The 13253-nt window shown below is 46.3% G+C and overlaps 1 protein-coding gene across 1 annotated transcript in view; it reads left to right on the forward strand.

Annotated features, from left to right (window-relative positions):
• The first annotated feature begins 4659 nt into the window (after window positions 1-4659).
• LOC144149562 (putative transporter B0285.6) overlaps window positions 4660-13253 on the forward strand; it is a 42598-nt gene continuing 34004 nt past the window's right edge. Inside the window, exons 1-3 of the mRNA XM_077681199.1 lie at window positions 4660-4754; window positions 8270-8347; window positions 10916-11180. Of these exons, the coding sequence (XP_077537325.1) occupies window positions 4708-4754; window positions 8270-8347; window positions 10916-11180 (390 nt within the window). The 5' untranslated portion in view covers window positions 4660-4707. The remainder of the gene's footprint in view (window positions 4755-8269; window positions 8348-10915; window positions 11181-13253) is intronic.

Genomic DNA, 13253 nt, shown 5'->3' on the forward strand with positions numbered 1-13253 from the left:
GGCAGCCTGCGAGGGCAGTAAGTGTTGCAAGACATAGCTGGCTCACATGCTACAAAGTTAAAACGAAAGCGGGCACCTCTTTACCCTGTTTCTCTTGCATTTCTTGTGACTATAAAGTACGTACTAAATTGTACAGGGCAAGCTGGGGACCTATTCTTCATTTTGCGGTGTCCCTGCCGTCTTCCCTAGTGCCTGCACTCAGTGACTTAATTATTTACTACAAAGATTGGAAGGATAAAAGAAACGGGTTGTTTCTTGACGCCATCTTGAAATGGAGGGGCCATTCAAAGTCGGTAATCAATGCCTAACTGGCCTCAATAGAATGGGCTTGATTACCAAGGGACGAGCAAAGACACAATACCGCCTGGCAGTAGGGACAGCAAAGCCACAATTGCTAAAGCAGTTGTCGACTGCCTCGTTTCGAGCTATTTGCGCTGATAGTGTTCTTTCATTTTCCAAATGGATTTTGTTAAACAGGGGGCTATAGCAATAAATGAGCATATTGCAGAAAACCTTCCTAGCGAGAGCTACAATGGCTGTATTCTTGCCGTTTCGCTGCGGCCGGTGGCCGCACCGCGAGCTGAGCGGTTGCATAGCTACCACCGCAACTGGCAGCGCCGCTCGCCGCGCTATATGGCATGACGGCAGAGGAGCAGCCGGTGAAACCGCGTTGCAACAACAGAGCAGAAGCCGGCGTTGCATCGTATATGTAGAAGGGGCGGCTCGGTCGGATTCTTCGTCAGATATGCAAAATGAGTCGGAGGGACTTAAAGAAGCCAGGCTTCGTCGTCACAAAGAAACCAAGAGGAGGAAGCGAGCTGAGGAGACGGAGGAAGAACGATCCGGACGCCTCGAGAAGCGTCGTAACCATGCAGAGAACCAAGCTAAACAATAACATTAACCGAACCTCTTGCTACACACACCCAAGCGTAACTTAGTTAAGCCACAACCAATTTTTTTTTCTAAGCAAACCGCTGTTCTGCTCACGCTGAAACTTAACACGAATGACGAATTTTGTGGGCTTTTTTTGTTTACCAACACGCTGCTCATGCGCTTAATAAATTGGTCGTGTTGGTCAATCATGGGCAGAATGGTGTTACGGTTATAACATCCCCTTGATGAACCTGCGTTTTCTGCCTGTGAGTGTGGGCTAAATGTGGGTTTGCGTTTTGTGTTGTAAGCCCGGCTTTTTACAGAAGTTCATGGCGAAAGAGCCACATGCGCTGTGTTTCTGTGTGGGGTTGCCAACACGGTACAATACTTAAGCCTTCCATGTACTTTCGGATATATGCGCAGCAACTCACAATAAAGAAGTAGGTTCGCGCGCATAAGACGTTTATTCGGGGGCGTTTCCCTGTGTTGTTACCATTCAAACATCCTAAGGCTTTTAAATCACATATAAATGTAGAAGTGTCTAGCGTTCCGTCCAGACGGAACGCTAAAAACTGATAAAGTTCCGTCCTGACTGAACGCCATATCAAAACCAGCCGATTAGCCGCCATTTCTCGTCCCGGGATTTGGTGTAGCATTTCCGCCGCTGTCTACGGACGCTGTAGTCCGTGATTCGATTCTTGAAACTTTTTTTTTTTTGCTGTTGTGGTTAGCGCTTTGTAATAGATATACTTCACGTTCGCTTTGCAATTCACGCGATGAAAGCAGTCGGTCTTGGTTTTTTACTCAAGCGGGCGAACCGCTCCCGCTCACTGGAGCTAAGGCCGACGTAGCCATCCCCAGTTACGCCCGATCTCCTGTGATTATTACCAGTGATTAATAATTAACAGTGACTCTGGCTAGTTAGTGAACGCAAGCGGTTTGGCCGGTTGGGTAAAAATCAAGACCGACTGCTCTCGCTTAATTAATGTGAAGCGGGCGTCGGGTGGCGGCTTTGATATCCGTCCGGATCTGTATCATCTGTACTTATCAATAATGATTAATAATTATCAGTGATTCTGGCTAGTCAGTGAGCGGTAGCGGTTCGGCCGGTTAGGTAAAAATCAAGAAAGACTGCTCTCAACGCTAGTTGTGTTTCCGCTGGACGAAACTTTAGTGACAGTTGCCGTTCCGTCTGGACGGAACGCTAGACACAGCCTATAAATATTGCTTACCTTATTGATACAAGCGCTTTACTTTCATGAAGGGGAGGAGGCGACGGCAACCGTTCTTCTACAAAAAATGTATAAGAGCTAAGTGCCTACGTATCGGTAGGAAGACTCGTAGGTGGCCAGCGTAGATATGCAAACACCGCCTATCGGGGCTCTCTACACGTATAATACACGTGAAAATTGGTTCCAACTGTATCTAGCTAACACACCGTGAAACAAAGGCCGTTGACCCGCCGCGGTGGCTCAGTTGCTGAGCCGTTGTGCTGCTGAGCTCAGGTACGCGGATTCAATTCCAGGCTGCAGCGGCCGATTTTCTGATGGAGGCGAAAAGCAAAAATGCCCGTGTGTTTGAGATTTTGAAGCACGTTAAAGATCCCCAGGTGGTCAAAATTATTCCGCAGCCCCCCCCCCCCCCCCCCCCCCATAACCTGTGTACTTTCGGCGGGTTAAACCCCATAATCAAAAATACAGTTGCACCGACCCAATATTAGTCGCTTTTAGGACACACGCTTTTAACGGGCCATGATGTGTTTTACATGCCACGCATAGCTCCATTCATTGTTCATTCCTTACGTAAACCTCGGTTCGAGTGTGCATTGCTAGCATACTCGTACTTTGGTGGTGCTGAACAAGTTACAGTGGGCCTCGATATCACAAGCCCTGCCGTATGTCGTTGCACAGCTTTCTCTTCTTTTGCTATCCGAAGCTGGCCCGCTTAGCATTTTTCTTTTTTCACTTCCCTGGCCACGGCCGCTGGATTTAAACACCTTTTTCCATCGAGCGGCCCTGCCTTGGCGAACGCCACGCCTAATCGTCCTGTTTGGCACCCGTTTCTCGTAAGCGCTGGAGGTGGTTTGGCCAGTTCTTACTGTCTTATATCTTGGCCCTTGGTGGTACATCGAACCCGTGTGTTATGTAATTTTAACTCATGTCCCTTCGATTATGGAGGATCATTAAGTATTGAGACTTTACCTTTCTGCATTGTTAACGCTTGAGAAAGTTGCCCACAATCGGAATCACTATAATCCAGCCGCTGCTGTCATGTGTCGTTGTAAAGACCTGCCTTTAAATTAGTGAATAGTTTTGGTTCAGGTCAACCTTGATTATTTTTATGATGATTGGTTAGGTAAAAAAAACTTTCATCACCGTACCTCTGCTGTGCAGTCTTTTTTTCGTACAAACAGCGTGCCAAAAATACAGCCGCAATCCAGACCCGTCGGCGCGGTCAGGAGAAATTTGTCAGCTGCATCATGGGCGCGTGACCCTTCTTCACGGGACGAACGGACCCATGACGGAAGTTTACAAACATGCTTACATCAAGCCACAAGAAAAATGTCTTAGGGTCGAAGCCCCTTAGGGGTTCAACCTGTCGGCGTCCCCTGTCGTCGTCATCGTTTCATGTAGTCACGGTACTAAAACACGCGGACAGTCATTTTCCAACGCCTTGCGCCAGAACGTAACGCGTACTAAGAGAACATACTATAAGACACTCGTTTTCCAACGCCTCGCGCTAGGATGCTTCGTGCTTCAAAGACACGAGATTTTCACCGCAAATCTCTATACCTCTGCTCCCCAACGGTTTCATCTCTGTGGGCAAAAGCGCCAATGCGGCAAGAATACATTCATACACTGAATGCTTCGCCGCTCCCCAGGTTTCAGGCTAGTGGAATGGCCCGGTGGCTGTCACTTCAAGATGTGGCAATTACAACATGTAGGTGTTTTTAGATGCGACGCTCAGAGCATCTCTTGTCGGCGGCCCTGTCCTTCCTGCGTGCGTCCGTTGTTGTCCGCGTGCGTCCGTTATCCGCAGCCACTCTCCCCCTCTCCTCTCCGATAGCGAACACTATCTCGCGAGGGGCATTGGATTGGATTCGATTGGATTGGCTTGGCTTGGCTTGACTTGGCTTGGATTGGATTGGATTGGATTGGATTGGATTAAAGTGGATTGTGTTGAATTATGTTGCGTCATAGCCGCGGCAATCTCTCCGCGGTCTCCTCTCCTTCGGGCGCGCTGCGCATATGACCGGTGTGCCGCTCTCCGGCGGCGTTTCGGTCGACGGTTACTCTCTTCTGGCGCTTGAACCCCCCTCAGCGTCGCATCACACCAGGCTTCCCGCGAGGGGAGGTGGGGGTAATTTTTATGAAGTGGCGCAGTAATTGAATAAAGTTCCACTGCACCAAGCCGCCGCCTAAGTAAATTTGATAGGATGGCATAGTAAACACATTTGGAAAGAGCAGGTATCGTTTCTACATTGTAGTATCTTCGCAGGAATTCATAGCAAGTGTGAATTCGTTTGGTTGTAGGGTTGAAAAGCTAAAGTGTGTACAGTAGAGGAGGATTGTGTGTTCGTATGTCAACACTGTAATGGAATCCTAGACACTTTGTACACATCACAGGTGCGTGACCGATTCAATTTCCTTTCTTTCTCATAGATATCCTAATATAGCACCAACCTGCTTAGGCTAGTTTCAAATGTGTTTTACCGAAATAAATCTGCTATGCTTCGCTGTGTCAATTAATTCAATGTGCAATACATGTCAATCTGAACTTTAATGTTCTCTTACTTTCAGTGAAGGACAGTTCACTGCGGAAGCGGAGAAAATCATGTGCTACTACGCAAAACTGAAACTGAACCAGCTCGAGAGATGCAAGTACGTCTTTTTGCGCTCTGTATTGGTTTCTTGGACGTTCATACAGCATCGTCACGAAGCCAATATATTGTTTAGAACATGCAGTTAAGCTATTTGATGGCGAAAAAATATAAATATTGGGTGGTTTCAAGGCATTTTCAAACAAAGCAAGATTCATACCTTTTGGAACTACGTTGCGTTATGGCTGAATACTCCAGCTCTGTGGTACACACCCCGATCTAATGCAGAATAATGAACAGCCAAAACTTGCGTCTGTTTCACAACAAAGCCATGGCTACCGCGTCTTGGTACGCAATATGTCCGCCTTTATGCAAGGTAACCATTCTGGACTGATTAAATATTGAGCATCATCTCAGCTGTCCTCTTCATTTCCACAGCCGCCACCGCTACAACTGCCGCAACCACCGCAGTTACCAAGAGGGGTTTTCTGCTAATTAAAAGGAGGACTTTCCAACATAACCGGAATCGCCCCTGCATCGCGGTGCCCAACTCGTATTTTGTCTTTTTTTTACTTTATGCCTCCATTTACTGCACTTTGCAGTTATGTGTTTAGCTAGCTGTCTACCCGTCCAATTGTCCACCTGCTGTCAGTTTTCTGCATGGCACGTCCAGCCCAGATACCTTTTTGGTTAATCTCAGCTTTCTTCGGTAGGTGCTCCAACAGAATTATCTTTCTAGTGTCCTCTGGTCTCCCAATTCTTCCACTACGCGGTGGGGCCAACGGAATACTGCATATTTTCGTCATCCAGAAACGCCTTGTTAAGGGTGTTGCTATATTCACAGGATCTGTTGCATTAAACCGGTCACCTATTGAGTCATTCATTGAAGGATTGTGGGGGCAACGCTTAGGAACAGGAAACGAGTGTCTCGGATATTTCCGCGAACCGCGCCGTAGACAAGGTTGTAAAAATGAGGAGGAGTTTACGAGGTATCGACATGTAGCGCAGCGAATTGAGGGCCGGCTACAATTTGAGTAACAGAGTAGATACCCAGATCGATATTGGACTTAAATTATAAAGTGAATAAATTATTTATTTATAAATAAAGGGTATGCACCCTCTGTCTAACGACGACAATGGTTAACCGCGAAGATTTCTTGTTATGAATGCGTTGGTTGGCCGATCCCACCCTTCGAGTATGTGGTACTTGGAGGTACGCAGCAATTTTCTAGAATTCCCACAGCAGTTCTCGGGTGTGCACTTCGTAGGCCTAACGTTTGGGGTGTACGGCGCGAATCGGTACCTGTTGCTTGGCGTTCAGTGATAAAATTTTTGATTGGGTGCCGGTTTGAGATGTCAAACCCTACGATATGACCCTAGGTCTAACTTCCTAAAACCTCATAATGGGAACTCAGGCCTAACGTCGTGTGGCTAACAGACTTCAGGCGCGCAGAGCAACATCATTGTTCTCGCGACGGATGCTTCGTCGTCCGAGTTTTCCAAACCGCTTCGACCATGTCCAGATGGAGCAATCGGATAGACGCCGCCTTTATAACGGGAGGGACCCAGGTTCGGTTCCACCACGGGAAGCGTTTTTTAGCGGTGAAGACCCTGAGGGGCTCAGGCTGTCGGCGTGTCCTCCCGTCGTCGTCTCATGTATACGTGCAAAACGCCGGGACACTCGTTTGCCAGCGCCTCGCGCTGTAACCTAACGCCTACTAAAAGAAGAGTGTATGATCAATAAAACCACCATCCCTGTCCGCTCTAGCAAACGGAAAGCACAAACAGTAGCTGTTTGTAGCCGGGTTATAATTTGTGCTACAGTCAAACACCCTCCGGCTCTCATCGCAAGGCGTGATCGGGTCGGGCGGTCGGTCGAAGCAAGAAGGGGCATTCTTGAATCATGCCGAGGTCTCGTTGTGCACGGAGAACGACCCCCCAGGGCGACGCGCGGGCATTGCACTGCACTCGCTTTGGCTCCTGCCACTACCCTAAACTGAGGCAGATGGGGCTTGCAAATTGCTTAAATCTAGTTCAATGCAAGAGAGGGCGCCACCGCCTCTCTTCAGCCCTCGCAGTGTGGCAGTCCGCGCAGTGCGGCAAAAGAGAGAGACCCAGTCATTGAACACAATTATACACTGCATGCTTTTCCCCTCCCCAGGATTCACGTTAGTGGAGTTGGCCCGGGATTTTTTCTTTCACTTCACCCACTATCATTCATCATCGTCGTCAGAGACAGTTGGCTTTCTTGCAGGGCGTATTGGTGTACAACGGCATTCGTGAGGACACTAAAGCTTCACTTTAATAAGAAACTAGGAGGGAGGCAAAGAACGGGCTCGAGCGTAACGCAACAGAAGCGATTTGTGGTTGATAAGACAAGCCAGCGTCTTGAAGTGGACATACAAACGGCAAAGAATAGGACAATAACCCAGGTTATTAATATCCACAAATTCAACGAATACCTCAACTAGGAAACTCCCACTACCTATTTAAAAGCTTCCCCCCCCCCCTCGGTCCCCTACATGCCTTTTTATTATCCCTGTACTACTGCTTTCCATAGCTATCGTTCACGGCTGGTTTGCCAATTTCATTGCTGGTTCGACAGCTTCATAGAGTCTCTCAACAGCCAAATCACCGTCGCTACACCTGAGTGCGTAGGCTTGTACCACCAATCACTTGCACTTGTACCGCCGTGAGCTTTTCTCCAGAGCACATTCACAATTATTCCTCATACCTCCTACTTTCATGAGCAAGGGCTTCGCTAGATGGGAATCCAGCTTGCCTCGTTAAATAGACTTCTGGTGTCTACTGTGGCCAGTTGCAAATTCTAGGTGTCATGTTTTGGGCAGCAACTCCTTCGAATCACCAGCTGAATCGCTGATCTGACGGCCGCTTGAATGGGTGGTGGACAGCTTCCAGAGACCGAGCTGCCAATGTTTAAAGGTCGCCAGTTGTAATTCCGACGAGTAAAGCCGAAGGAGTTGAGGGAGTCTTCGCAACTTGTTTAAGCTCATCCGGTGCAACCACAGACGTTTCCTGGGTGTTCTTTCACACAGGCAAAGTCATCTCCTGAAACCTAAGATTGTGCTGTCAGCCCCGTGCTCCTCAGCGGTACCTCATTCTGAGGAACATCGTTGCAATATCTCATTCGTAAAAACGATATCGCCAAAGATAGGCTCGAGATGACAAACGTCCCATACCCCAAAAAAGCAATATTTGGCCTTTTTGCGTTCGCATATCACTCTGATCAACCGAGCCTTTATACACGCGGTTTGGAGATTCTCTGGAAGCAGCAGGCAATGGATTGAGGGGGTGGGAGCGGAGTGTAAAGAGGAACAAATGGGCCGGGAAGTGTGATACAGAGTTGGATGGAATAGATAGAGTGTGAGTAGGACAGGAAAATAGTGTAGCCTAAAGGACTGTGGAAAGGGACGACTTGGGATGTATAGTTGATTAAGTGGACGGGACGACAGTAATTACAGGCATAACAGGAGCGTTTTATATTTCCTGACGGTCATGCATTCCCTTAGGTGTTATTTGCTGTTTCCCGCACAAATCTCCTATTTCACATTGCAGAATCCTCGAACTACTGGTTCTGTCGTTTTGGATTGGATACTCCGGCATTATATTTTCGTGCAGGCTGATTCAAAGGCGGTAAGTGTGGGGGTATGCATGAATTTGTTCGTTTGGTTTAACTAGACGGAATGTAACATACTAGACTATAACACGTTGCAGAAAGCCCCCGTAAAAGGAACGTTTGGTGAATGAAACGCGGTCAACCTTGAACTATGTATAGAGCAATTGCAATTGCCACATTACGATTTCGGGTGAATTTTATTTGATTGGGCAAATTATTGGAGAAAACTTTACCTACACACAACAGATTTGGGCGAAGCAAGTTTAAGACCATGAAACATTTGTGGGAGAGGCCTTCATCCTAAGGTCTTCTTAAGTTGAAAGCGTTACCGATGGTGCCTATAATAGCATTTATATGCCATTCAAACTAAGTAGCTGCAACAAGCTCACATTTACGGACTCCTGAGATACCGGAGTGCGGTCCGGCGTTGTAGTAGCACAGTCGACGGAAATCTGCTTCTTTCATTCCAGACGCAAGGGCGTCCCTGACTGCTTACCTTTACAACACACACCCAATAAAGAGGTTGCATCGAAACAAAACTTGAAACTGCACAGTTTTAAACTTCGAGAACTTCATTAGTGTATGTAGCACCTTACCAAACATGGACATCTTGGCTTAGGGTATTCGTGCAGGTATTAAAGTAAACTTCACTTGACAAACCGAACAGGTGAAAATAAGCAATCAGCTTGATTTTAAGTTTTTATAGTTGCTGTAACCTGTATGCAGAAAAGGTGCTTTAGACGTAGCGATGTAAAAAACACTACTTACTCGAATTGTGCTGAGCGGTTTTCACCTAATATATTAAGTTAGCCAAGCTTTACTAAAAACAGCTAGGGAAAATTTATGGGTGATTTTTAACATTAGATGCACTCGCGTTATTATAATTTATCGGTCTTTACTGTTTCTGAATCTGCTCGTGTTCAATGCTTGATCAGCGTTTGCGAATTTATTGCAGCTGTACACACAGAAATATTTTCGTTGCGCATTTTTACAGAAAACATAGCTGCTGAAATGCTTCTTTTTTGAATCCTGCTCAATCTCGCCTCCTGCAATAAAAATCTAGAATTAATAACTTAAACACAATTTGGTAAGAAATTTTGCCGTAGTTCTTGTTATCTTTGGGGCAGTTTGACTAAGTAAATGTAGACAAGTGTCATCAACAAACATCACCAGCAGCCAATGCACCACTGTTATAGTGAACTAGAATACTTTCTAGTTCACTGTACCACTGCAGGAGGTAGGACTAGCCCTTGTATCTCCTACCACTCCTATCCGGTAATGCGAGTTGCTCATTTCCTCTGAATTTTCTCGCGTCGTCCCTCCATCGAGCAAATGTTGTTCCCCGTCTCTGCCCGATCTCAAAAGCTTTGTTTCTCCGGTGGTGCACCAAATCCCCATTCTCAGTATCACAGCTGCCCATTCTGGGTGAAATTCTGATTGCACTATAGCCATGACGCGTCCAACTTCAAAAAGAATTGTAGACGGCAACAAAATATACGTTCCGGCCGAAGTAAAGGCAAAGGTAGGAAGCCATGTTTGGTTGATTTTTTTCTCGCAGTATGTAGTGAACATGGCGGGACGCAACGATGATTTAACTGAAGAAATGCGTGCGTAACTCTGAGAAGATATGGGAACAGAAACAATATATTTTTATGGAAACCTGCAGAACACAGCGGCAGGAGCAGAAGACCTTTCCCGGGTTTATTTTTGCCAGGTGGAATGAGTCTATTATCATACAGGGTGTCATTATGCAGTACATCATCTAATGGGCATGGTTCCTGTTTTCACTGAGGCTTGAAACGTCTAGCACTGAGAAATTATGAGAAACAAAACAAAATTCACCTACACATTGCTTGAACAGAATAGGCGGAGCTCAAATATTGCTGTAGGTTCACCCACTTGAAAATATATATTGCCGTAAGGCATCCTCAAAATTGAGGTGTAATGGTTAAGTGACTGGTTAAGAATGTTTTGAGAGGCTCACTATTAAAAGTGCATTCAAAGTACTTTCACTTGCATCGCGGGTTCGATTCCCGGCCGCGGCGGCCGCTTTTCTGATGGAGGAGAAAAGCAAAAACGCCCTTGTGTACGAGATTTCGGCACACGTTAAAGATCCCCAGGTTTTCAAAATCAATCCGGAGCCCTCCACTACGGCGCGCCTCATCGTCTGCGTTGCGTCGGCGCGTTAAACCCTACAATCAAGCAATCAAACTTTCACTTGCATTTTTTTTTCGGTGTTGGATTATGATTTAGATCATAGAGCGTCTTTAATGGATCGCACGTCAGGTGGTGCTACACGCGATTTCGAAGTTCCTTAGCTCAATATTGGTTGGCCGTCGCGATGACTGGTTGTTAGGTTAGCGAGGGGCAAGTGGTCGCGGTGCAGCTGAAAGCCCCCTTACAGATGAATCTACAGCAGCCCTCTATGATATCCCCCGCCCAGGCCACATTGCGACATATTAGTTCGTCACCCACCAAATAAGGCAGCGGACTCGCGTATTATACCTGAGTACGAAGAAGGCACTGCGTGAATGCAGCACAATGAATGCTTATTAACTCGCCTTTTGCTTGTTTTGTTCACGCAGAGATCTGGAAATTATCTTTCTGAGCGGGATTGTTCTGCTGGCGTCGACGGCATTTTCCGCGTCGTCCACTTTCGACGCTCGCCGCTGCCTAAAACCAGAGATCAATCCGAGCGTGTTCCGGTACAAGGTGGATGTGGACGGGGACGACTCGCCCGACTTCGAGTCAGTGTTTGGCCCCAAGGGCCTCGTGACGATCACCGGCAAGCTGCCATGGAGCGTAATCGTCATCTACGGCGCGGCATCAGTCATCACGCGTGTCGCCGAGGTTCGTTTCCGACCGTCAGAATATTGTTTCTAACATTATTTTCGTGGCCAGAATGCTATTCTGGACTTCCTACTAACAACAAGAGAAGTATAGATTACGGAGCGCAAACACGGATATTTATTCACAGATGAATATGACCTTTACCAAAGGATGAAATGTTCCTAAATGAGGGGAATAAGGAAGTGTTTTATGTCCCCCTATGACAGCTTCAACGCTGTAATGCAGGAAATCCTTCCATAGAGCTCATCGCTCGTCCCAATCACCCTTTAAAGGAGCCATGAAGACAAAGTACAAGTTTGTTTTCGTCGAAAGATTTGATGTTTTATATTGCCCCCAGCGCTTGTCCGGCAGCAAGCGATACTTTATTCAATAAGAAATTAATCAATTTATGTTAACATTTTTATTCTCCCGCCAAATTCTGTGTTTCGATGACGTCAGAAAAGCACGCCTTGAAGTGAACGTGAACGCGGCACTAGGCATCCAACGAACTACAGAGCCTTGTTTACAGTCACTCCTCCCAGATGGCGCTACCATACAGTGGCTGACTTTTGCCCGCCTTTCCTTTGTTTTCGAACGTATTTGCGCCTGGCTTGTTTTTATTACGGTAGAAAGCACTCGTGTTGTGAAACATGGGGTATACTCGACAAACATGGTCGCGTAAGACAATGTCGCTTACGCTAATCTTCCTGTGTCGTGTCGGACAACCCGAAAGCGCCATACTGCTGTGCAGCTATGACAAGCCAAGAGTGCGCAGTATTAACAACAGCACGCCCTGGTACTTCAATGTTTACGTGTACTTTCGTATCTTCCATGCTTACCCTACCATTCTTACGTCTATAAAATGAATGTATATGCTTTACTTTTAAGCAAAAATATCTCGGGAAAGAAGGTTATAAGTGCTGTATAACTTGCATTTGCTTTTGCCGGCCTCCGCCAATGGCACAGTTCTCTGCTATGACATCATAGGTTCTGTTGCGGGAAATGAGCTAGTTAGTCACGTGACCATTGCCGTTTTTCCTAATTATGAAGTCTATTGAGCGAAGTTTACGTTAAAAGTGGTGTCAGTACGATTCCAACGAGTCAATTTTCGAATGAACCAAAGTCGTGTTTTGTCTGCATGGCTCCTTTAAACGTTTCTGCCGAGCCATTTCAGCATATATTTGCTACTAGCGAAAATAAACTCCATAGTACCAGCAATCAGCATTGAAAGAAAGCAGCAACCTACGTAACTGTAGCAAGTACATTTGATGATATAACGTAAAAATGGTTTTTAGTGCGGCTCTTTTGCTGGTCAATGCGTATAGCGAACTAACATCATCATCATTATCATCATTACCATCACCAACCTACTCGGGTACACTGCAGGGTGAAGGCGTCTCCCATTGACTTCCAACCACGCCTGTCCTGCGATGCTCGCGTCTACTGCTGGCCGCCGAATATCGTATCTTTGAGACAGCATAAAAATGCGTTTGAAAGCATTACATGTTATTTGGTTAAGGATTACTGAAAAGATGCGAAACATACTCAATGGCGCCGAGATACTCGCACTGAGGGATTGTTCGCTCACAAAAGGAGTCCGAATGTCATGATTAGCATCAACAGAATAACGACGTAGAGAATGAAGACTGCGGTGAAGGAAAATATACAATTGGGCAAACTGGGCCAAAACAAGATGGCCAAAACCAGCATATAGAGCGGAGTTACTTCTAGTAGAGCTCGAACTGGGAAAAATAAATTGAAGTTTAGCTTCTCGTATTTACGAAAGCAGTCAGGGCGGCCTCGATATTTCCTACGTCACGTGCCCACCTGGGTAAAGGCAGCAGCCCTGTAAAGAAACCTTAGCGTTTGAAGCCACTCTTTTGTGGAGACTCGCTTCTCCGAACAGTTGCTTACCTATAAGTAGTGTTTTTAGTTTTTTGCGACTAACGTTACATCTATTTCGAAGGAAACAGCAAAATATAAACCCGGTTGTCTTAGGTTATTCTCTGGTATGAAAAAGAGGATTCCTTGGGATTTTCGGATTTGAATTTTAATGATTTCCTCGGGCTGAAGCTCATAAGGTTTTTCACATTT

This window comes from Haemaphysalis longicornis, unplaced genomic scaffold, assembly GCF_048455015.1.
Source record: "Haemaphysalis longicornis isolate Haplotype H1 unplaced genomic scaffold, Haemaphysalis longicornis Haplotype H1 scaffold_8, whole genome shotgun sequence".
In the NCBI taxonomy this organism is placed as follows: domain Eukaryota; kingdom Metazoa; phylum Arthropoda; class Arachnida; order Ixodida; family Ixodidae; genus Haemaphysalis; species Haemaphysalis longicornis.